The sequence below is a fragment of the Oncorhynchus mykiss genome, chromosome 3 (assembly GCF_057628025.1).
Source record: "Oncorhynchus mykiss isolate SJ-2025 chromosome 3, ASM5762802v1, whole genome shotgun sequence".
NCBI lineage: Eukaryota > Metazoa > Chordata > Actinopteri > Salmoniformes > Salmonidae > Oncorhynchus > Oncorhynchus mykiss.
In genome coordinates this window covers 18,840,677-18,862,693 of record NC_143024.1, presented here as the reverse complement: position 1 = coordinate 18,862,693, position 22,017 = coordinate 18,840,677, and the positions used below count along the sequence as shown (strand labels likewise).

General features: G+C 44.2%; 2 protein-coding genes across 5 annotated transcripts in view; one reads left to right on the top strand and one right to left on the bottom strand.

Annotated features, from left to right (window-relative positions):
• Positions 1 to 1,714: 1,714 nt before the first annotated feature.
• LOC110508507 (bifunctional FAD diphosphatase/FAD synthase) lies at positions 1,715 to 11,668 on the bottom strand. Of its 2 annotated transcripts, XM_090223742.1 has the most exons (11): positions 11,541 to 11,611; positions 10,537 to 10,754; positions 10,211 to 10,317; positions 8,612 to 8,989; positions 4,088 to 4,201; positions 3,538 to 3,805; positions 3,241 to 3,388; positions 2,989 to 3,087; positions 2,566 to 2,755; positions 2,300 to 2,373; positions 1,715 to 2,195 (listed from the first exon to the last, which is right to left on the bottom strand). In XM_090223742.1, exons 4-11 carry the CDS (start codon positions 8,783 to 8,785, stop codon positions 2,060 to 2,062), a joined length of 1,203 nt encoding a protein of 400 aa, XP_090079868.1. In that variant the 5' UTR covers positions 8,786 to 8,989; positions 10,211 to 10,317; positions 10,537 to 10,754; positions 11,541 to 11,611; the 3' UTR covers positions 1,715 to 2,059. The 2 variants fall into 2 exon arrangements, with proteins under 2 accessions (XP_090079868.1, XP_021444746.3); XM_021589071.3 differs by lacking the exon at positions 10,211 to 10,317 and having other exon boundaries at positions 11,541 to 11,668.
• Positions 11,669 to 12,718: 1,050 nt separating this feature from the next.
• LOC110520788 (SHC-transforming protein 1) overlaps positions 12,719 to 22,017 on the top strand; it is a 35,820-nt gene continuing 26,521 nt past the window's right edge. The window contains exon 1 of one of the 3 annotated variants that reach the window (XM_090223731.1): positions 12,719 to 13,125. The gene's annotated coding sequence lies outside the window, so the exon portion shown is untranslated. The remainder of the gene's footprint in view (positions 13,126 to 22,017) is intronic. The other 2 variants (XM_090223736.1, XM_090223722.1) reach the window with 2 other exon arrangements.

The following is a 22,017-nucleotide window of genomic DNA, read 5'->3' as shown; positions in this document are numbered from 1 at the left end:
GAAGAGTTGTAAATGTAACAAGTATGAATAAAGGCATCACATAATAACACACAGCTTTCCAAAAAAACAAACATTGAAACATTTATGGTCTGTTTGCATACATTTTGGAAGATATACAGAAAATATGTATAAAACCTACATAAATTGTAGGCCTAATTATACAGTCATTATATAACAATATTCTGGAACTTTGAGGGTTTATGACATAGCCCCTCTTGTAATGCAATAGAATCTCTATGGGTATGTCTTTGTTGTGGTATCATAGATGCATGCCTGTTTCAATGTAGATTAGACTACTTTGCAGTAGCTGTAGGTTCTTTTTAGATTGCACCATATACTATACATTAAGGCCCATATGGATGAAATCACATCAAGCGATAGCAGACACCTGCATAGCTGATGTTTTGGCATGTTGGAGGTGGAGCTGGGTTGGACCAGTTAAAAACAGTGAACAGCTGCTCTTGCGATCATTGTCACGAAGCCACACCCCCACCCCACTCACGTTAGAAGTTCAGAACCAAAAAGTGTAGGCTATATAGAAATAGTCATGCTCAAATTGAAAAATCATGAAATGAAATGAGGTTTTCTATCATCCTAATCAAGGTGTAGATTAACCTACATCTCACACTCCAGTGTTCCAACAAATCTGCATGGGATTTCTGTTAATGCGGCTCTGTGCAGCCAATGACAATGTCAACTTTAGGTGTAATGCCAGGAGCTGCTTGTGGATTTACATTTTAGTCATTTAGCTGATGCTCTTATCCAGAGCAATTTACAGGAGCAATTAAGGTTAAAGCGCTTTACTCAAGGGCACAGACAGATTTTTCTGAACCAACAACCTTTCAGTGACTGTTCCAATGCTTTAACTGCTAGGCTACCTGCCACCCTAATGCAGTTCCACCGCCGACACGGCCAAAACAAGCGCTATGCAGATGTTGGCTAAAAAGGATCTGATAAAATAAACCCTCCCCTAATCCGGACGACGCTGGGCCAAACCCTCCCCTAATCCAGACGACGCTGGGCCAAACCCTCCCCTAATCCAGACGACGCTGGGCCAAACCCTCCCCTAATCCAGACGACGCTGGGCCAAACCCTCCCCTAATCCAGACGACGCTGTGCCAATTTTGCGCCGCCTCATTCGTCTCCCGGCACTTCCCATGTGCCTCTTTCCATGACATGGACTGACCAGGTGAAAGCTATGATCCTGTATTGATGTCACATGTTAAATCCACTTCAATCAGTTTAGATGAAGGGGAGGAGACAGGTTAAAGAAGGATTTTAAGACTTGAGACAGATTGTGTATGTGTGCATTCAAAGGGTGAATGGGCAAGAGTAAATATTGAAGTGCCTTTGAACAGGGTATGGTAGTGCCAGGCGCCCTGGTTTGAGTGTTAAGAACAGTTTCCTGTTTATCAAAAATGGTCCACTACCCAAAGGACATCCAGCCAACTTAACACAACTGTGGGAAGCATTGAAGTCCACATGGCCAGCATCCCTGTGGAACGCTTGACACCTTGTAAAGTCCTTGCCCCAACAAATTGAGGCAGTTCTGAGGGAAAAGGGGGGGTGCAACTCAATATTAGGAAGGTGTTTGTCGTGTAAAACCGTGAACAGAGGAATATTGTTAAAATGTACAACAGAATAATTACTCTCCCTCCCCCTCTCTCATCAGCACCTTCACAATCTTTTGCCAATAATTAATCAATAAGTAAACTTGTGACAGATTGATATTTTATTACAAACCATGTAAATCCATATCTTTAGATTCTAAGCCACTCAGACATACACTCAGGCACATGTTTTCCATTCAGAAACACACACTTTTCCTTCAAAATTCACTCATTCTGCGATCAGTCTCTGGTTCTTTGTCTGTTCCACTTTCCTCAATCTGTTCCCTCTTTCTTTCACTCTCCACTTCCTTCCTCTAATGGTTAAGGTTGGGATTTGAGGAGGATATGCTGATCCTAGGTCTGTCCCTACAAGCATCTCTTACCTGGAGCCCCAAACAGGAAGGGCGGATAAAAGATCAGGACATGACGTTACAAACAAGGAAGTGACATCATTCACGTGAGTCGCGCTCCATTTCCTCATTCTCCAAGTGGTGGGCAGGTCTATAGCGGCTCACGCCCCTCCCATCCACCACTTGGAGGGCGGGGTTTCGGCATGTGTTGTCCATGCTGCCCAATGAGGTGTACCTGTCAGGAGACGGACAGAGGACTCAGTCAGAGACTAGGACGGGGGAGTAGACAGTGAGAGCAAACAGAGGACATGCTTGATTAAGGTGTGTATGTCTTCTTACCCTTTATCATACAGAATACAGTAGGGCACATATAGAGTCCTCAGGAATGACCAGATATCATGATACGTCCAGTCCTGATGGAGACAGAGAGAGAGGGAGGGAGAGAAACCAAGAAAGAAGGGGGAGAGAGAGACACAGAGAGAGGGAGGGAGACAAGAGGGGGGAGACAAGAGAGAGAATGAGAAAGAGAGGGAGGAAGAGAGAGCATTAGAAGTATATCTCACACACACCCTCAGAAAGGGAACATTGTAAGCATCATGTCTCACCAGCAGGGGGTTGACCCTCATGTAGTCCGGCCATCCAGGGTCAGTGAGACACATGGGTGTGAGTGTGTGTGAGTAGGGGTCACTCCTCCTGGTGCCCATACACACAGCTCTCAGCTCCGGCCTCCTCTCCTGTACCTCACTCAATGCCTGCCGAATACTGCCCTCCACTGAGAAAATCTCCAGGTCATACCTATGGGAGACAGGATGGAGCTCTGCTAAATAGTGAGCCAAAGTCTCTGTATAATAATACTGTAATACATTTTATTATCAGAGTTTTGCTCAAACTCAAAGATGCAATGCAGATGAAGCTACAACCATACACAGACCTGTTGGGGACAGAAAAAAAGTACATAGCTAACAGAGGTGCAGTATATAGGGATTGAGGAAACGACCTAGAGATGCTAACGCTAACCGATAGCTTACCTCTTTATTGTGTCCTGGAGGAATCTCTCCATCTCTGGGAAGGGAGAGACGATGCGAATGTACAGAGCCTTTACCTTGTCCTTACCCTCCGGATACCGCCTGTGAGGGAGGGGGAGAACGAGAGAATAAATACGAGGTAGATTTTCCCAGTAAACAATCAATTCAGACGGAGAACACAATATGGGTTAAAAGTCACATATCGTCTCATTCCTTCATTCTGTGTAGACAGAAAACTGTCTTTCTCTCTCTCACCGTTTCAGTGCAGCGTAATATAGATGTAGTAGAGCAGTGCAGTCTTTGCCTCCATTGAAGCCCACACAGATCTCCCCTGCCGAATACTGATCCAGAGCAGACTCTATGGTCTTCAGAGCGTTTGCCACTTTATCACCCAGCGGCGTGCCTATGGGAGATGGCGTTCATACAGACAGTTGGGGTCATGGGAAATGTAGTCAGTGATTTTTTTTATGGGTACTCTAGCTGTCCGTCCCTCCACCACCCCTCCCTCCTTTGCTCTCTCTCTCACACACACACACACACACACACACACACCGCTGTTGGCCAGTGTGTAGACCTCCTCAGTAGCGATGGACACAGGGTCCGTGACCAGGGGAACCACACTGCCTTTGGGCATCTCCTCCAGCAGCTGAGCCCGGGCCTTCTCCACCTCCTCAGAGCTGTCTGAATCCAGCACCAGCCTGACCCGGTGGTAGTTACTGAGCCAGTCAGGGTAGGAGCCCAGAGCCACCCTCTTCCCCCAGCCCGCCTGCAGGCGGGTCAGCACCGGGGCGATCAACGCCTCGTCTGCATCCACAAACACCTACAACACAACACGGGTAATACATAACATTATAGTAGGCATCCATTGCAACAGTGGTCCTGTGCAGGCTTTGCTCCAGCCCAGCACAAACACAGCTGATTCAGCTCATCAAGGTCTTGATGATTAGTCCATAACTTAAGTCAGATGTGTTAAATCTGAGATGGAACACAAGCCTGCACACCCTGTGGGTCTCCAGGCCCAGGAGTGAAGCGATGTTTGTCTGCATGTTGAAAACCTCCTGTCGACCTTATTGTAGTGGAGTCAGACGGTTGGTCACCTCACCTCTCGTGTGTGGAAGGTGGTCCCTGAGCCAGCGAACAGGTGCTCCAGACCGTTGAAGGCTCTCTCCAACAGAGACGGGATCCCAGGGAAGATGTAGACGTTACGCACACTCACCTGGGAATGTCAGAGACGGAGTCAGAACCACGACCAGCATGACATCAAGCATCTCCAGACTCTTAAAGCCGGTGGCTCCAACGCACTCATATCTCCTATCATTAAAATATATTTTACCTGGTTTCAGACACTGACCATCAGGTAGAATGTTCATGTTTTCTACATGATATCATGTTACACCACAGCGTTGTTGAATAGTCATTTCTGATTGGCTAGAAGGGCATTCTAGAATGGACATTAAAACCAGATAACTGGAGAGTTGGAAAAGATATCGGGACGCCTTGCAATCAGTGCGCAATATATGCCTACACATGTAGACCGTACTTGTTACAGGAAGCTACACCAACAACTACACAAACTGAAATTGGATAAACTGTAAACGCAGGTCCAACGAGAAAGAAAAAAAACTTTGCTAGCTGGCATTGATTTGTTTTTGCAGAGACATTTTTTTTAGCATCTGATGACCTAACGTGGTGAGTGATGAACATGAATCTCTCTGGACAATACCAATGTTTCCTCTAAACTGTGCGTGTGCACAGGCGCGACACAGTAGAAATATCAGTCTGCACAGAGAAGCACGAAATTGAATTTCAATTAACTTTCTAGTATTTTTCCCACTTAGTTAACACTATGAATGTTTCCCTTTACTGTGGGAATGGTGATTGAATCAACACAATATTAGCCACTTTCAATGCAACATACTTAGTATCCAAAACTAATAACTACGCAAGAGATTTTTTGTTAGGCAGAACACATCGGAGTAGGATTCTGTTGAATTGACATGCACAACTCAGTCCTTACTCTACACAGACCTGTGGCATAACCAATCAGAGCAGCAGTAGTCTATATGCAAATAGACCATTGCCATATATGGATCTGTACAAAAGCGGAAGAACATACGCACATCCAGGTACTTTTCGCAGGTGAATTTATGGAAAACGCTGCACACTGCTCCCAAACAGTTCCACTAAGTGATGTCACTGAGTACTGCCCCTATATTTAGGACCTTCCACCCCCACATGGGATATGGAAGCCCGATGAAGACTTAAGGGAACGTCGTTATAAATAAATCACCTGGGAGCATGAGCAGCAGTGTGCGTCGTTATCCTGTTTTGTTTTCCATATATGGATCTGTGCCATTCACTTTGAACTGGACTGGTTACAGCATAAGCAGTCGTGAGTAGATGAGCTTGTTTTGAGATCAAAAGTGTGAGCTGCCTTTAGCCACTTGTGCACATTTGTTCATATCCTCCGCTAGTTGAGTTATTAGTCCAGTTATAGATCATTTGTAGTCAGCAATGGCGGAGTGGTTGTTTTCTACAAGAGCACAAAATGTGTACATGTCTAGCCATCTTTGAGATGCAAGTCAGGTAAAGAGCTTTTTTTTGTCTTAAAAAGGGGCAGTGTTGTATTTTGAGACCGGCTTGAATAAGCTAAGTAGCCAATAGGCAGAGGGCAGCATAATTTGTTTAATTCTCTGTAATAATGGTATGGGAATAATAATGCATTTTATTTTGTGAAGTGGTTTCTTGCATCAAACAACATTTTCAGTCACCTTCATGTCAAGCCCGTCATGTTTTTTCAAAAGTGTCATGGAAAGTAGAACTACATTGAGCACCACACATCGGCTGCTACTATAGGCTGATAGAACAGCTATTTCCATGTACAAATATTATGGGATGCATTTTCTCCATTGTTTTTGATGGTATGCCACTCTGGTAGGACAACATTATGATCAAATAGCCACAGTAGCCTAGTTGACCACTGTCTGAAACTGTAACTTAAAGCAGGTACAGCCTCAGTCTTCACATGCGCTGGATGTTGCACAGAATTTTCACAACATTCAAGTTTGCACTCAGCAGAGGTGAAATGCTGAGTGCCAAAAAATGTTTTGAGGGAACATTGGGCCCTACTTTTGCAGTCATGACACAAGTGGCGCCATGCTGTCAAATCCTGCCACATGTTTCTATCTGTTTTCAGCAACTGGTATTTATTTTATTTGGTTGTCATATTGGCAGGTATGCCAGCAACAAACTATTTACAGTGGGGCAAAAAAGTATTTAGTCAGCCACCAATTGTGCAAGTTCTCCCACTTAAAAAGATGAGAGAGGCCTGTAATTTGCATCATAGGTACAACCATGACCATTCAACCATGACAGACAAAATGAGAAAAAAAAATACAGAAAATCACATTGTAGGATTTTTAATAAATTTATTTGCAAATGATGGTGGAAAATAAGTATTTGGTCAATAACAAAAGTTTCTCAATATTTTGTTATATACCCTTTGTTGGCAATGACAGAGGTCAAACGTTTTCTGTAAGTCTTCACAAGGTTTTCACACACTGTTGCTGGTATTTTGGCCCATTCCTCCATGCAGATCTCCTCTAGAGCAGTGATGTTTTGGGGCTGTTGCTGGGCAACACGGACTTTCAACTCCCTCCAAAGATTTTCTATGGGGTTGAGATCTGGAGACTGGCTAGGCCACTCCAGGGCCTTGAAATGCTTCTTACGAAGCCACTCCTTCATTGCCCGGGCGGTGTGTTTGGGATCATTGTCATGCTGAAAGACCCAGCCACATTTCATCTTCAATGCCCTTGCTGATGGAAGGAGGTTTTCACTCAAAATCTAACGATACACGGCCCCATTCATTCTTTCCTTTACACGGATCAGTCGTCCTGGTCCCTTTGCAGAAAAACAGCCCCAAAGTATGATGTTTCCACCCCCATGCTTCACAGTAGGTATGATGTTCTTTGGATGCAACTCAGCATTCTTTGTCCTCCAAACACGACGAGTTGAGTTTTTACCAAAAAGTTATATTTTGGTTTCATCTGACCATATGACATTCTCCCAATCTTCTTCTGGATCATCCAAATGCGCTCTAGCAAACTTCAGACGGGCCTGGACATGTACTGGCTTAAGCAGGGGGACACGTCTGGCACTGCAGGATTTGAGTCCCTGGCGGCGTAGTGTGTTACTGATGGTAGGCTTTCTTACTTTGGTCCCAGCTCTCTGCAGGTCATTCACTAGGTCCCCCAGTGTGGTTCTGGGATTTTTGCTCACCGTTCTTGTGATCATTTTGACCCCACAGGGTGAGATCTTGCGTGGAGCCCCAGATCGAGGGAGATTATCAGTGGTCTTGTATGTCTTCCATTTCCTAATAATTGCTCCCACAGTTGATTTCTTCAAACCAAGCTGCTTACCTATTGCAGATTCAGTCTTCCCAGCCTGGTGCAGGTCTACAATTTTGTTTCTGATGTCCTTTGACAGCTCTTTGGTTTTGGCCATAGTGGAGTTTGGAGTGTGACTGTTTGAGGTTGTGGACAGGTGTCTTTTATACTGATAACGAGTGGAGGAAAGAGGAGCCTCTTAAAGAAGAAGTTACAGGTCTGTGAGAGCCAGAAATCTTGCTTCTTTGTCAGTCACCAAATACTTATTTTCCACCAAAATTTGCAAATAAATTCATAGAAAATCCTACAATGTGATTTTCTGGATTTTTTTTCTCATTTTGTCTGTCATAGTTGAAGTGTACCTATGATGAAAATTACAGGCCTCTCTCATCTTTTTAAGTGGGAGAACTTGCACAATTGGTGGCTGACTAAATACTTTTTTGCCCCACTGTAGCTAGCTTCTAGCCTAGTGTTTGATATGCAATGCTATCTCCTCGTAATGAACAGTGTCGGGTGTCCTGACGAGAAGGCAAACAAAGGCAAAGTCGGGCATTACCAGCTCATTGTTATCGATTAATTCAAATGAATGTCCCTAGAAAACATCTACTTTGCTGTTATTCTGGCTGAAAAGTTTGTGACTGTGTTAGCCATAGCTAGCTGGCTAGCTAGTAAGCAAGGGATAAGAACGTTGGCAGTGAGCATGGCAACGGGACAAAGAACAAACAACTGGGTCACGTCCATAAATATCGAACTAATCATAACGAACCACTGGGTTGAGTCTGTAGCAACCAAAATAGGAGTATGAATTTTCTTATATAAGTGAAAATATCAACAAAAACATTTTATTTCTACCGGTAAATGTGTGCTTAGTATTGTTTTCATTGACAAATGTGGTATAAGCGGGATAAACAGCTTAAACAAAATAAACTTTGCTGTTATTCGGCTGCAGAGGTCGGGACTGTGTTTCTGTAGCTAGTTGGCTCCGCCTCATCCCGCTCTGCCGTCCGTTGTTTCCAAGGTAATGTACAGAACGTGGGCGTTTATCCCTTACATGTTAAAGGAGTCAGATGATGCATTTTGCATCATAATGATGATGTGGCAAGTGACGCTTTACTTCTTGAAAGTCCAATATCTTGACTTGACTGCTAACATTCAAAACATTTAGGGACTGTATCAACAGTGGACTAATGAGGAAAAAATACCAAAATATATTTTTTGTTTAACAGTAGTTAGCCACTGACCAGTGGGTAGCGTAGTGGCTGTCCAGTCTGAGGGTCAGTGCCGTAGTTGAGCTTGGCCGAGCGGGGGACCATGGCTAGCTTCATGGCTGCATTCTCCCTATCCACCACCCCAAAGAACTCCTCCACCAAACGGGTCAGCTCCGGGTGGGCATGCAGTTCCTCCTCGAACGCCATGGCAACACCCTCGAAGGTGACGTCGTCGTGGGTGGGGCCTATTCCCCCAGAGGTGAGCAGGTGTGTGTACTGTGGGGCCAGGAGGGCCACCTCCTTAGAGATGACCTCCTGCTGGTCTGGGATTACTGTGACACGCTGGACACACACTCCCAGCTTCCTCAGAGCTCGCAACAGGAAGGCGCTGTTAGTGTCCACCGTGTGACCCTGAGAGAGAGTGGGGGGGGTAGAGGGAGGGAGATAGGGACTTAGGGAGGAGTTTCTTTTCAGAGATCAGGCATATTCCACTCAGTACCAAGTAGAGGTCGACCGATCATGATTTTTCACCACCGATACCGATTATTGGAGGACCAAAAAAAAGCCGATGCCGATTAAAATCGGCCGATTTTTATTTATTTATTTGTAATAATGACAAGTACAACAATACTGAATGAACACATTTTAACTTAATATAATACATCAATAAAAATCTATTTAGCCTCAAATAAATAATGAAACATGTTCAATTTGGTTTAAATAATGCAAAAACAAAGTGTTGGAGAAGTAAAAGTGCAATATGTGCCATGTGAAAAAGCTAACGTTTGAGGTCCTTGCTCAGAACATGAGAACATATGAAAGTTGGTGGTTCTTTTTAACATGAGACTTCAATATTCCAAGGTAAGAGGTTATCGGTTGTAGTTAATATAGTATTTATTGGACTATTTCTCTCTATACCATTTGTATTTCATATACCTTTGACTTTTGGATATTCTTTTAGGCACTATAGTATTGCCAGTGTAACAGTCAGACTGCCATCGCTCAGTCAGACTGCTCTATCGAATCATAGACTTAATTATAACATAACACGCAGAAATACGAGCCTTTGGTCATTAATATGGTCGAATCCGGAAACTATCATTTCAAAAACAAAACGTTTATTCTTTCAGTGAAATGTGGAACCGTTCCGTATTTTATCTAACGGGTGGCATCCCTAAGTCTAAATATTGCTGTTACATTGCACAACCTTCAATGTTATGTCATAATTATGTAAAATTCTGGCAAATTGGTTCACGATGAGCCAGGCTGCCCAAACTGTTGCATATTCCCTGACTCTGCGTGCAATGAACGCAAGAGAAGTGACACAATTTCACCTGGTTAATATTGTCTGCTAACCTGGATTTATTTTAGTTAAATATGCAGGTTTAAAAATATATACTTCTGTGTATTGATTTTAAGAAAGCATTGGTGTTTATGGTTAGGTACACTTATCCAACGATTGTGCTTTTTTCGCAAATGTGCATTTGTTAAATCATCCCCCAGCGTTGCATCGATTATATGCCACGCAGGACACGCTAGATAAACTAGTAATATCATCAACCATGTGTAGTTAACTAGTGATTATGATTGATTAATTGTTTTTTATAAGTTTAACGCTAGCTAGTAACTTACCTTGGATTCTACTGCATTCGCGTAACAGGCCTTGTGGAGTGCAACGAGAGGCAGGTTGCAAGATTGGATTCCCCGAGCTGACAAGGTGAAAATCTGTCGTTCTGCCCCTGAACAAGGCAGTTAACCCACCGTCATTGAAAATAAGAATGTGTTCTTAACTGACTTGCCTAGTTAAATAAAAAGGTATTAAAAAATATATTATAATAAAAAAATAAGCAAAATTGGCGCCCAAAAATAGTAATGAAAACTTGAAATCGGCCCTAATTAATCGGCCACTCTGATTAATCGGTCGACCTCTAGTAGCAAGCCCCCATCTCCAGTATCACCTTGAGTATCTCGTCCCCGATGATGAGGATGGCTGCTGTGACAGCACCCCCATTCTGTTGACAGGAGGTACCGCAGCTCTGGTGATTCTGGGCCATGGTTACAGTGGTGACCTGGACCTGGGCGGCCACTCTCCTCACACGCACCGCTGCTCTACTCAGCCTGGACACAGCCTGCAGCATCCAGGCCTGAGACAGAAAGAGTGGGGGAAGAGAACCAACTAGAGAGGGAGGCAGGGAAGGAGAGAGGGAGGGAGAGAGACATGGAGGGTGACTTATGAAGTAGTAGAGGGAGAAAGAAGGGGAGAATGCTGTACATACTTGTTCCAATAAGATCAAAATGTAGTCATTGGACACCAATAAGGAGAACAGCTGTTTGTCATCTTATTTGCATAAGACGGGAGGGTAGATCAGAGGAGTGTTACACAGGATTTCACCATAAATGATTGTCCAGTTAGCAACCTATTCTATTTGAAATCCAAGCATTAACTTGAAGTTATGGTGGCTGAAATGTATGTTGCTGTCTAAGTTCAAGCTAAACGTCTGCTGTAGTTATAAGCCACCTGCCTATCTAGAGTAAAGGGTGATTTCACCACGGTCACTCGGCGAGGAACAAGCCAGCCCCATCCGCAACCATTGCATAGGACCAGAGACAGAAAAGGAAGCGAGACATCATACTCGCAAATTTTTTGACGGTTCATATTAGGTCAATGAACTAAGCAAACCAGATCCAGCTGCTATCCCTAAAGCAGACCGGAACTATGACAACTGTTTTCAAAGGTAAACGGCCTGCGTAAGATATCTTCATTTATCCACCATATTTGATTAGACATCATAGGCTAACAGCTAGCTAGATACCCCCTGCGCAACGTCTGAATGTAAACATGATCATTAGTTTAATGGCAACGTAATACCCTTTCTACTGATTATAATGTATATCTGCTGTGACAATAGATAGCAACAATAATGTGTTTGATAACCTGTGTAATCAACAGACAAGTGCTTACCCTAAAGTCGCATACGTCCTCGTTATGTATTAGCCGACAAACTGCATGCCCTTCAAACACTGGGTGGCTCTGGCGAGCCAATCAGGAGCAATAAAGTGCCATCTCTGAATCCAAAAAGCCAATGAGCTGTAAGAAGGCGGGACGGAAATTGACCACGCTATTTGTGTAGCGGAAGTACAGGGTGTGCAGTGTACCACTGATATCATGTTTTGTCTAGAAGTGATACAACTTTTTTTCGTAGTAGGTTTAGCATAACGTGAGCAGTAGGTTATGAGAACTAGGTCAAGGTTAGGAAAAGAGTTAGGATTAGCTAAAATAAAAAATACTTTTGATGTCAAATGTCACAACCTTATCCTTTCTAGACAAGACCCTGATAACATACACCCGAAGTATGCCTACAATATTATTTTATGATTATAACATTATTATTATATTAGCCTCGACCAAGCAAAACACGTGTTTTAAGCCTATCCACAACAGAGATTACAATTCTTACATTGATGTGTGATAAACCATAAGAAAAACAATAAGTAGGTGGTAGAATGTACCCTTTGTAGATATGCAGACAGTCTTTTGTAGCTGGTAGAGCATGGCGCTTGGGTTGTAGGTTCGATTCACACGTTGGACCAGTACAATTAATAAGCCCTCACTACTGTAAATCGCTCTGGATCGTCTCATAAATGTAAATGTTTTTATTTTCTAGTACTGTCAAATACAAATATTAAGCTGTGCGTGTGCGTGTGCGAATATGGTATCTACCAGCAGAGGACTCCATTGAACAGTATTCACTATGCATAAATGACTGGGCTTCATGGAATTATCTAGAGTATAGGCTATTTATCATATTTTACCTATTCAATAAGGGCCTATTCTATTATTGGACAGAAAAAACAATTGAATAGAGTTGAGTTGGTGAGTTTAATTGAAAAATGGGATAGAATAAAATATAGGAATGTGGAATATAATTGAGTGTAATAAAATAGAAAATAACGGAATATAATAAAATACAATATAACATTATTTGGCCTCAGTGATCCAATCATAAACATTATGATCTGCTATCCTGGTTTGTTCTCGTGCTCCTCGGTCAAGAAAGTTGTAGCATATAACGTAGGCATTACAGTTGCACTATGCAAATAATAATGTGTGCCTCAATAAAGACTGTGTGTATGTGGTTTAATGTCAGTTTACTCGGTTATAACCGTAGGCTGGATTGTTATTGTGGGAAATGATATTTTTGCGTAACCCCTTTCTGTCAAGGCCGCTCAACCGCGGGCCAGGTGCAGAGAACCACACAAACTGAGTGGCACTAGCGGCCAAGGCAAATGACATTACCATTTGTTCGCGGAAGTGGCTTTTTTGTGTTGGTAGAAAGGGGGCGGTGGAGGGAGGAAAGGAAGAGAAACTAAAGAAGAAAAGTTTCAGCCCTCTTTCTAAAGAAATTCATATGCACACTGTACGACAGCTGGCGTTTTTGAACCTTCGCATTCAGCCACTTGTGTAATTTAGTTAGAGGTAGGCCTACGGGACAACAACAGCTGGGAGAAAGCAAGAGGCACAAAAGGGACAAGGAGGAAGATAGCTGGTAAGTTCTCCTGACAAAAGTTCACCACACTTCTCTGGGCATGGTTTGGGCTTGAATTTTAAGGGCTGCGTGTTGTAACGTGGTAGAGAGACGTTTTAGGACATTCGAATACTAAAGCAATAACATTGTTTGACAGATGCATATTATTTGCTGTAGGCCGAGTGTAGGCAACCTAGGCTATTACTTTTTGTTGTGCCATCTGTTCGATGTTGGCGAAACAGTCGTGCTAAAAAAAATAACTCGTCTAGTAAGACTGCTGAGTTCAGTTTGGCCCTACTACGAAAAAATGTATCGAGTTATTGTAACATTGCGAAATATAGCCTAGCGATACAAAGTAACCAGACTAGGCCGCACATTAAACATTGTATCCATTCAACAGAAGTCGCAAATAGCCGTGTTGTCACTTTTGGGTGTTTTCAAAATCAAGTGGTTTGCTGCATAGGCTACTAGAAATAGTCAGTTCTGTAGGCCTAGGTCCCTGGGATATCATTACTTTCCTCACAACAAGTTGTCCAACTCTGTCATTTAAATTGTTCTGGTAACACTTTATAGACCTACATGAGTACTAATACCGTAACAAGAAAAGTAACCGCATTGTTTGTATTGACGTGTTGTTTACGTACTACTATAGCAATATGGAGTTTTGTTTGTTTTTCTACACGTGGAACAGGAACTGACCACTATTCCGTTTATGTAAACTCCACAAGGCCTACCATGCAATGGAAACTATGCTACTGTTCTTACTATGTAAAAACACGTTAATGCAAGGATATTACTAAATTAATCCCAGTGTTACCACACAGGTTTAGAGAAACTGAATCTAAAGTCTTAGACTAAACAGGCTGGTTTTGGCTTTCTGTAAATGCTCTAGTTCTTTTTCAGCGACCTAATCAGAAGTTCACATTTCTGTGATGTGCAATATAGATCTTTAGCATATTGTCAAGATGGCATTCTCATGGAGATGATTTAATGTTTCAATAGGTTTAGGTTTTATATTGTCATGGAAGTGTAACTATTTGTTTCAGACAAAAATGATAATTTAAATAATCTGTAACAAGCCCTGACTAAAGCAGTACTCTGTAGTTGGATACGTGCCATACTGTCACGTCTCTCGTCAGACGGCATGGACCAAAGCGCAGCGTGGTAAGTGTCCATGATTTTTATTGATCAAAACACTCGAACAAAGTGAAAAAACGAACAGTTCTGTAAGGCAAATAAAGTATACAGAAAACAACTTCCCACAAAACACAGGTGGAGAAAAGGCTACCTAACTACGATTCCCAATCAGGGTCAACGGTAGAGGGCTGCCTCTGATTGGAATCCACACTCGGCCAAAAACAAAGAAATAGAAATAAAGAAACTAGAATTCCCACCCTAGTCACACCCCGGCCTAACCAAAATAGAGAATAAAAGCCTCTCTATGGCCAGGCCGTGACACATACAGAACATTCAACAACAAGCTGTGATGCTGGGCCCTTCATAAGCCTATGATTCGGGCTGCATTGGTGTGGCCAGAAACGTAAACACACACAATTGTTATGGTTACCTACACCTCATTCTGTGATGGGACTACTGTTGTTCGACAACTGGCCTGGTCCTGAGCCCTATACTACGTATGTGGTTTGAGGAGTTAGCGAGGTAACTTTGGTCAACTCTGAGTTGGTACCACGACCAGTTATCCCGAGTTGAACTCAGAGTTGACCAAAGTTAGCCAAGTACATTTCTATGGCAACAAATCCAGAACTAACCTGCACCTGGGCAGGCTTACTCAGGGTTAACTCCATGTATCTTGAATGAAGTGTCACGAGTTAAAGACCAATAAAATCAAGTAAAATGTGTTTATAACTTAATGATTATTATATCGTTACGAGTGGGGAAAGGTGCTTGTGTATTGATAAGCACACTAAAGAAGGCATTAACGAGAATAAAATAAAGATGGCCCTTCAACGAGTCTATTTTACACCACAGCCTGCTGAATGTGCAGCATAACTCTTTTCATTTTGCACAAATTAAGACGTGGCACTGACTCGCCCATGGATGGATGTTTCAGCCTTGTCTCAATGAAAAGTTTGGCGTTCCACCAGACACGTGTGACATGCATGCACAGTTACAAGCCTGCTAGAGTTAGCAGCAGGCATATAAGCAATATCCACTGTTGTAGTATGGATGAAGCCTGAGCTGGAATGTGACTAAAGCTGGCTAGCTTTGGAAAACCCTGAGTAGATCTAGGTTTAATCATAGTATACCACTCTGATGGTTTGGAGACACCCCAGACAGACAGGAGTCAGGGATGGAGTGGATAGAGGTAGGCTTATGTGTCTGAACAGACTGCTTCATAATATGCCCAGCTCCCATATCACACTCTCCCACACTCCTTAAACTCACTGTCAGTGGGTTATCTCTCTGATGGTGACGAAGAGGAGGAAGGCTTGACTGACTGCTGCATGGCTGGCCGTGGGGATAATACACTCCGAGAGACAGAAATGTCAGTGATAGAAATGTACACACACACTCTACCAACTAATCAATTAATCTATCTGTCAATCAAAGACATCCTGTCTGACAGAGCTTCACAATCCACCTCAGACCCTCTCAATCAAACCGGGTCTGCCCAATCTAATGCAGACCCTATCAATCAAAAGCAGAACCAATCAGTCCTGTCTCTGTGATAAGCTTGGCTGGGTGATACCTTTCCTTAACTCCCTTTTGATTTGTCAGACAGGTGTGTGTATCTCCACTCAAAAATAAGTGTGTGTGAGCGCGTGCACGTATGCATGTGTGCGGACGTGTGCCAGCACTTAGTTGCAATTGGCAACAGTCTTGGATTTCACTCAGCGTCAGTTTGTATATCAATAGGAGGCTATGTCTTGACATGTAGCTCACTGCCAGAGAAAAAAGCCAAGCAGCTGGCTAGATACTGCTCTGTTTTAGCTGGCAAGATACTGTTTCAGCTGTTGTGAGCAGCAGCTTATCTGCATCAAGAAGAGGTTTTGTTTCCATGGTTTTAAGAACATTCATATGTATGACCTTTGACTTATTTGGGTCCTTCACTGTAACACTTAATTGTGGACCCAAATAGTTTTCAGTGTGTGTGGAAACACTGTAGGAGCAGATATCTGGGTCTCAGTGTGTGGTTGTCCGTCTCTTACAACGTAGCGGAAGAGATGGTGATGCCTGAGCTCCACTTCCTGCCCTGCAGCCCTGGTCTGCCTCCTACTCACTTCACATAGATACTTAGACTACATGCTGAGCTGCAGACAGATTCACTCCCACATAGTTTAAATGTATCTAAAGGGCTACTAGTATTTACTTGATGCACTTAATAACTGTAAGTCGCTTTGCATAAAAGTGTCTTCTAAATGGCATATATAATAATCAAGTCCCAAAGTAATCATTATGATACCACTATTCATAGATTCATAGATTTTTTTATGATACAAAACAGGGAGCTTTATCAGGGTTTTTTACATGCTTCATACTCAGGCCCGTCATATACTGGTGCTTCCTGTCGTTCACATTTGATCAGCACATTTAGAGAGGGACATTCCTAATGTCTGATGTTATTAACAGGAGTAAATATGAACAGGGAGCAAATGGGACTCCTGTCCACTGAATGGAACCGAATGAAATGAATAGAATGGTTAGCTCCCATACTTCCTGGTCTCCTTTGTGACATCTCTGTGCCTAATCCTGTTTTCTGCCATCCTAGGTTCATGGCATTGGGTCTGTGTGGTGTGCCCTCTGTGTGGGAGGTTTGTGAGGTTAAAAGGGAACCGTTTCAGTCTCACATCCTGCTCTGTCCCAGAGGCTACAGTTTCTTGGGATTTCTTATTGTTTCTCTGTAAAGTGTTACACTCTGAGTTCCCTATGGTGTGCAGTCTGTGTAGTGTTACACACTAATAGTTCCCCTGGCTGGCTGAGCCTGTAGTCAGGAGTTCTCTGTCTACCATACCAGTATGTTTGAATAAAGTGATACGACTCTGAGTTTCTTCAGTCTTTGTGCTGTTGTCTTGAATTATCCAATTTATTTGGGCCATGAGTTGTGTAGGATAGGCTATGAGTCAGAGCGAGTCTGTATAGATTTGGACAGGACAGACCTGTCCTGTGTCTTGTAAAGTATTGGTCTCCGTTAAGGCCTGTGGTTCTGGACAGTGAGGCGCGTGCGTTTGTGTGTACAGCATTTCTTGGGCCCTGTAGAATTGGTTAATATTCATCAAAGCAGCAACACAGAAGGGAGAGGGACATGGGGAGAAGAGATGGAGAGAGACTGATGGGAGATATCTTGTTATTCAGTCAATTCTCGCAGTGACTGCCCTGAGAATCTTTGGTTTATATATATGACAGCTTTGCACACTCTTAGTGAAGACATCAAAACTATGAAATAACACCATTATTCTACAATTTAGAAAATAGTAAAAATAAAGAAAATAATGAGTAGGAGTGTCCAAACCTTTGACTGGTACTGTATATACATTTTTACACCCAGGATAAAACACTCACTAGCCAATTATTAGGTACACCCATCTAGTACCGGGTCAGACCCCCTTTGCCTCTGAATTCTTTGTGTCACGGCCGTCCTCTTCATCTGAAGAGGAGAGACGAGATGGATCTGAGGACCAATACGCGGCGTGGTAAGTGTCCATGGTAAATCTTTAATCAAGAAAGACTGAACACTATACAGACGAGTAAAAAAAACAATAAACCAAATTCAACCGTGAAGCTACAAAATGAGACCTGTGCTGAAACAAGCCATCAACATAGACAATCACCCACAAACAAACAGTGCAACCCAGGCTACCTAAGTATGATTCTCAATCAGAGACAACTAATGACACCTGCCTCTGATTGAGAACCATACTAGGCCGAAAACATAGAACTGCCCCAAAACATAGAAAAACAAACAGACTGCCCACCCAACTCACGCCCTGACCATACTAAATAAATACAAAACGGAAATAGAGGTCAGAATGTGACAGTACCCCCCCCAAAGGTGCGGACTCCGGCCGCAAAACCTTGACCTATAGGGGAGGGTCTGGGTGGGCGTCTGTCCGCGGTGGCGGCTCTGGCGCGGGACGCGGACTCCACTTCCTCATTGTCTTAGTCCGCCTTATTGTCCGCCTCCGTGGCTTTCTCACCATGGCCCCCCTACTCAATGACCCCACTGGACAGAGGGGCTGCTCGGGACAGAGGGGCAGCTCGGGACAGAGGTGGGGCAGCTGCTCGGGACAGAGGGACAGCTGCTCGGGACAGAGGTGCGGTAGCGGCTCTGGGCAGAGGGGTTCCGGCAGCGGCGCCGGACAGGCGGGAGGCTCCGGCAGCGGCGCCGGACAGGCGGGAGGCTCCGGCAGCGGCGCCGGACAGGCGGGAGGCTCCGGCAGCGGCGCAGGACAGACAGGACCACCTGCAGGGAGGAGACAGAGAGACAGCCTGGTGCGTGGGGCTGCCACAGGAACCACCAGGCTGGGGAGACCTTCAGGAGGCTTGGGGTTAGGAGGAGGCACCTGAAGGACTGGGCTGTGGGGGAGCACTGGAGCTCTGGTGCGCAACCTTGGCACCACTTCCCCAGGCTGGATAACCACTCTAGCCTGGACCCTCCAGAGTGCAGGCACAGGTTGAACCGGGCTGTGGGTAAGCACGGGAGATCTAGTGCTTACTACACGCACCTCTCCCTTAGGCTCCATTCCCACAGTCGCCCGGTACGAGCGGAGCGCGGGCAGAGGACGCACTGCACCCTCCCAGCGCCCCGGAGACACAGCACGCAGAGCCGGCGCAGGATACCCTGGGCCAAAACTGCGTACCGGCGACCAGACCCGCTGAGCAGGCACCATACGCCCTGGCTCGATGCCCGCACTCGCATGACACTCTCGGGGGGCTGTCCCATAGCGCACCGGGCTATGGGCACGTACTGGCGACACCGTGCGCTTAACCGCATAACACGGTGCCTGCCCAGTATCTCGCTGCTTATAATAAGCACGAGGAGTGAGCGCAGGTCTGCTACCTGGCTTAGCTCCACCCCTCGTGTGCCCCCTCCCAAAATGTTTTGGGGGCTGTCTCTCGTACCTGTCGCACTGCCGTGCTGCCTCCTCATATCGCCGCCGCTCAGCTTTCGCTGCCTCCAGCTCTGCTTTGGGGCGGCGATATTCCCCAGCCTGTGCCCAGGGTCCCTCTCCGTTCAGTATCTCCTCCCATGTCCAGGAGTCCTGTGATACCGGCCGCTGTTGTTGTTGCTGCTGCTGCTGCTGTCGTCGCTGTTTTCTACCACGCCGCTTGGTCCTTGGTTGGTGGGTGATTCTTCATCTGAAGAGGAGAGACGAGATGGATCTGAGGACCAATACGCGGCGTGGTAAGTGTCCATGGTAAATCTTTAATCAAGAAAGACTGAACACTATACAGACGAGTAAAAAAAACAATAAACCAAATTCAACCGTGAAGCTACAAAATGAGACCTGTGCTGAAACAAGCCATCAACATAGACAATCACCCACAAACAAACAGTGCAACCCAGGCTACCTAAGTATGATTCTCAATCAGAGACAACTAATGACACCTGCCTCTGATTGAGAACCATACTAGGCCGAAAACATAGAACTGCCCCAAAACATAGAAAAACAAACAGACTGCCCACCCAACTCACGCCCTGACCATACTAAATAAATACAAAACAACGGAAATAGAGGTCAGAATGTGACACTTTGTGGCATTCTACAAGGTGTCGGAAACGTTGCACAGGGATGTTGGTCCATGTTGGCGTCATGGGCTCATGCAGTTGCTGCAGATTGGACAGTGGTACATACATGCTGTGAACAGCCCGTTCCATCTCATCCTAAACATGTTCTATTGAGTTGAGGTCTGTGGACTGACCAGGACACAACAATAAACTGAACTGGCTGTCATGTTCCAGGGGATGTTTCCGCTCAACTGTCCAGTGTTGCTGACCACGTGCCCACTGGAGCCACTTCTTCTTGTTTTTCCACCCCTCAACTGTCCAGTGTTGGTGATCACGTGCCCACTGGAGCCACTTCTTCTTGTTTTTAGCTGATAGGAGTGGAACCCGGTGTGGTCAGGACAGGAGGCAGGCAGAATGGGAATGTGTGTGTGTGTTTGAGTAGCTAAGTATGTTAGTAGGCAATAAAACAAACTTTACCTTCAGACTGTCTGTCCCTTTTTAATAGCCAGACAGCGGCACACATTCCAGCAAATAAACACCTGTTTCAAATAAATGGCGTGTCTAAATGTAATTGTTTACGAGTGAACTCCAGTGAGTACAGTAAAGATAAAGAAGAGCCATTGATGAGACAGCAGTGTGGTTTGACATGGTCAGCTCAACTACGGTGGATACAAGAGGTGCAGCGAGTGAGACAATGGTGCTGAAACGTGAAATCGGGGGTGTATGATGGGCAGGCTAGTCTTTGCATGTCTGATCTGCGATGGATTTGTTATTACAATGTTTATACTGGTCACAAACAGTGTCTTTTCAACATTTTATTGAGCAAGACCTGTGTGCCTTAGGAAGTAGACGCCTGGCTGAAATAAAGGCCTGTCTCGAATAAGCGGCGGTTGTGTTCAGTGATTAAAGCAAATAAACACCTGGGATATTAATAGAAGTTTTACAGTACAGTACAGTATTTGGTATTGAAGGATAGAGGAAGGGACAGACCTGGAGAACCTGAGAGGAAAAGAGAACATCAATGAGAGACAGAGCAGACAAAAGAGAGAAAGGGAAACAAAGTCTAGAAAGGAGAGTGGATAGAGAGAATAAAATGAGGAGAGAGGAAGGGAAACAGAAAGTCTAGAAAGGAGAGTGGATAGAGAGAATAAAACGAGGATAGGGACAGAGTTAGAGTAAAATGAGGAGAGAGGAAGGGAGAGCGAAGAAGAAGGTGAGAGGGTGAAACAACCTGAAACTATCTGTTTGTCTCACATGTAGAACTGTTAACTGGTCTGGTCGGCTGGTTGGGCCTGCTGAAAGCCTGGCTAATCTAATGTCCATACCACCCCCTAATATACGCTCAATAACCTGAATATTTCTGGACCTGTTCTATCACATTCACATCACCTGATAGGTTATATGTTGTGCGTGTGTGTACACATATGACTGATTTTAGGAAGGAAAGCTGTTGTCTGGATTTATTTGACTAGTCCCTGTAAGTAATTCCTTTCATTCCACAATGTGTGTCTGAACATGCTCAATACACACACACACACACACACACACAGACACACACACACACACACACACACACACACAGTCTTTGGTATGTGGGGATACAAAAAGAGCTTGCCTAACGAGTGTGTGTACCTTTGCGCTCACCTGAACAAGGTGACGAGGTCACATGACTCTCTCCACAGCTGATCTCCACAGCTGATCCTGGGAGCAATGCATGCTCCAAGCCAAGTGTTTGTGAGGGGATCATTTAGGAGAACTATGATTCGCTACATGTACAACGCTCAGTGATTTGGTTAAGAGTGTGTGTACTAGAGGTCGACCGATTATGATTTTTCAACACCGATACCGAATGTTGGAGGGCAAAAACAGCCGATGCCGATTAATCTGCCAATTTTTAAAATGTATTTGTAATAATGACAATTACAACCATACTGAATGAACACTTATTTTAACTTAATATAATACTAAAATCAATTTAGCCTCAAATAAATAATGAAACATTCAATTTGGTTTAAATAATGCAAAAACAAAGTGTTGGAGAAGTAAAAGTGCAATATGTGCCATGTAAGAAAGCTAACGTTTTAGTTCCTTGCTCAGACCATGAGAACATATGAAAGCTGGTGGTTCCTTTTAACGTGAGTCTTCAATATTCCAAGGTAAGAAGTTTTAGGTTGTAGTTATTATAGGACTCTTTCTCTCTATACCATTTGTATTTCATATACCTT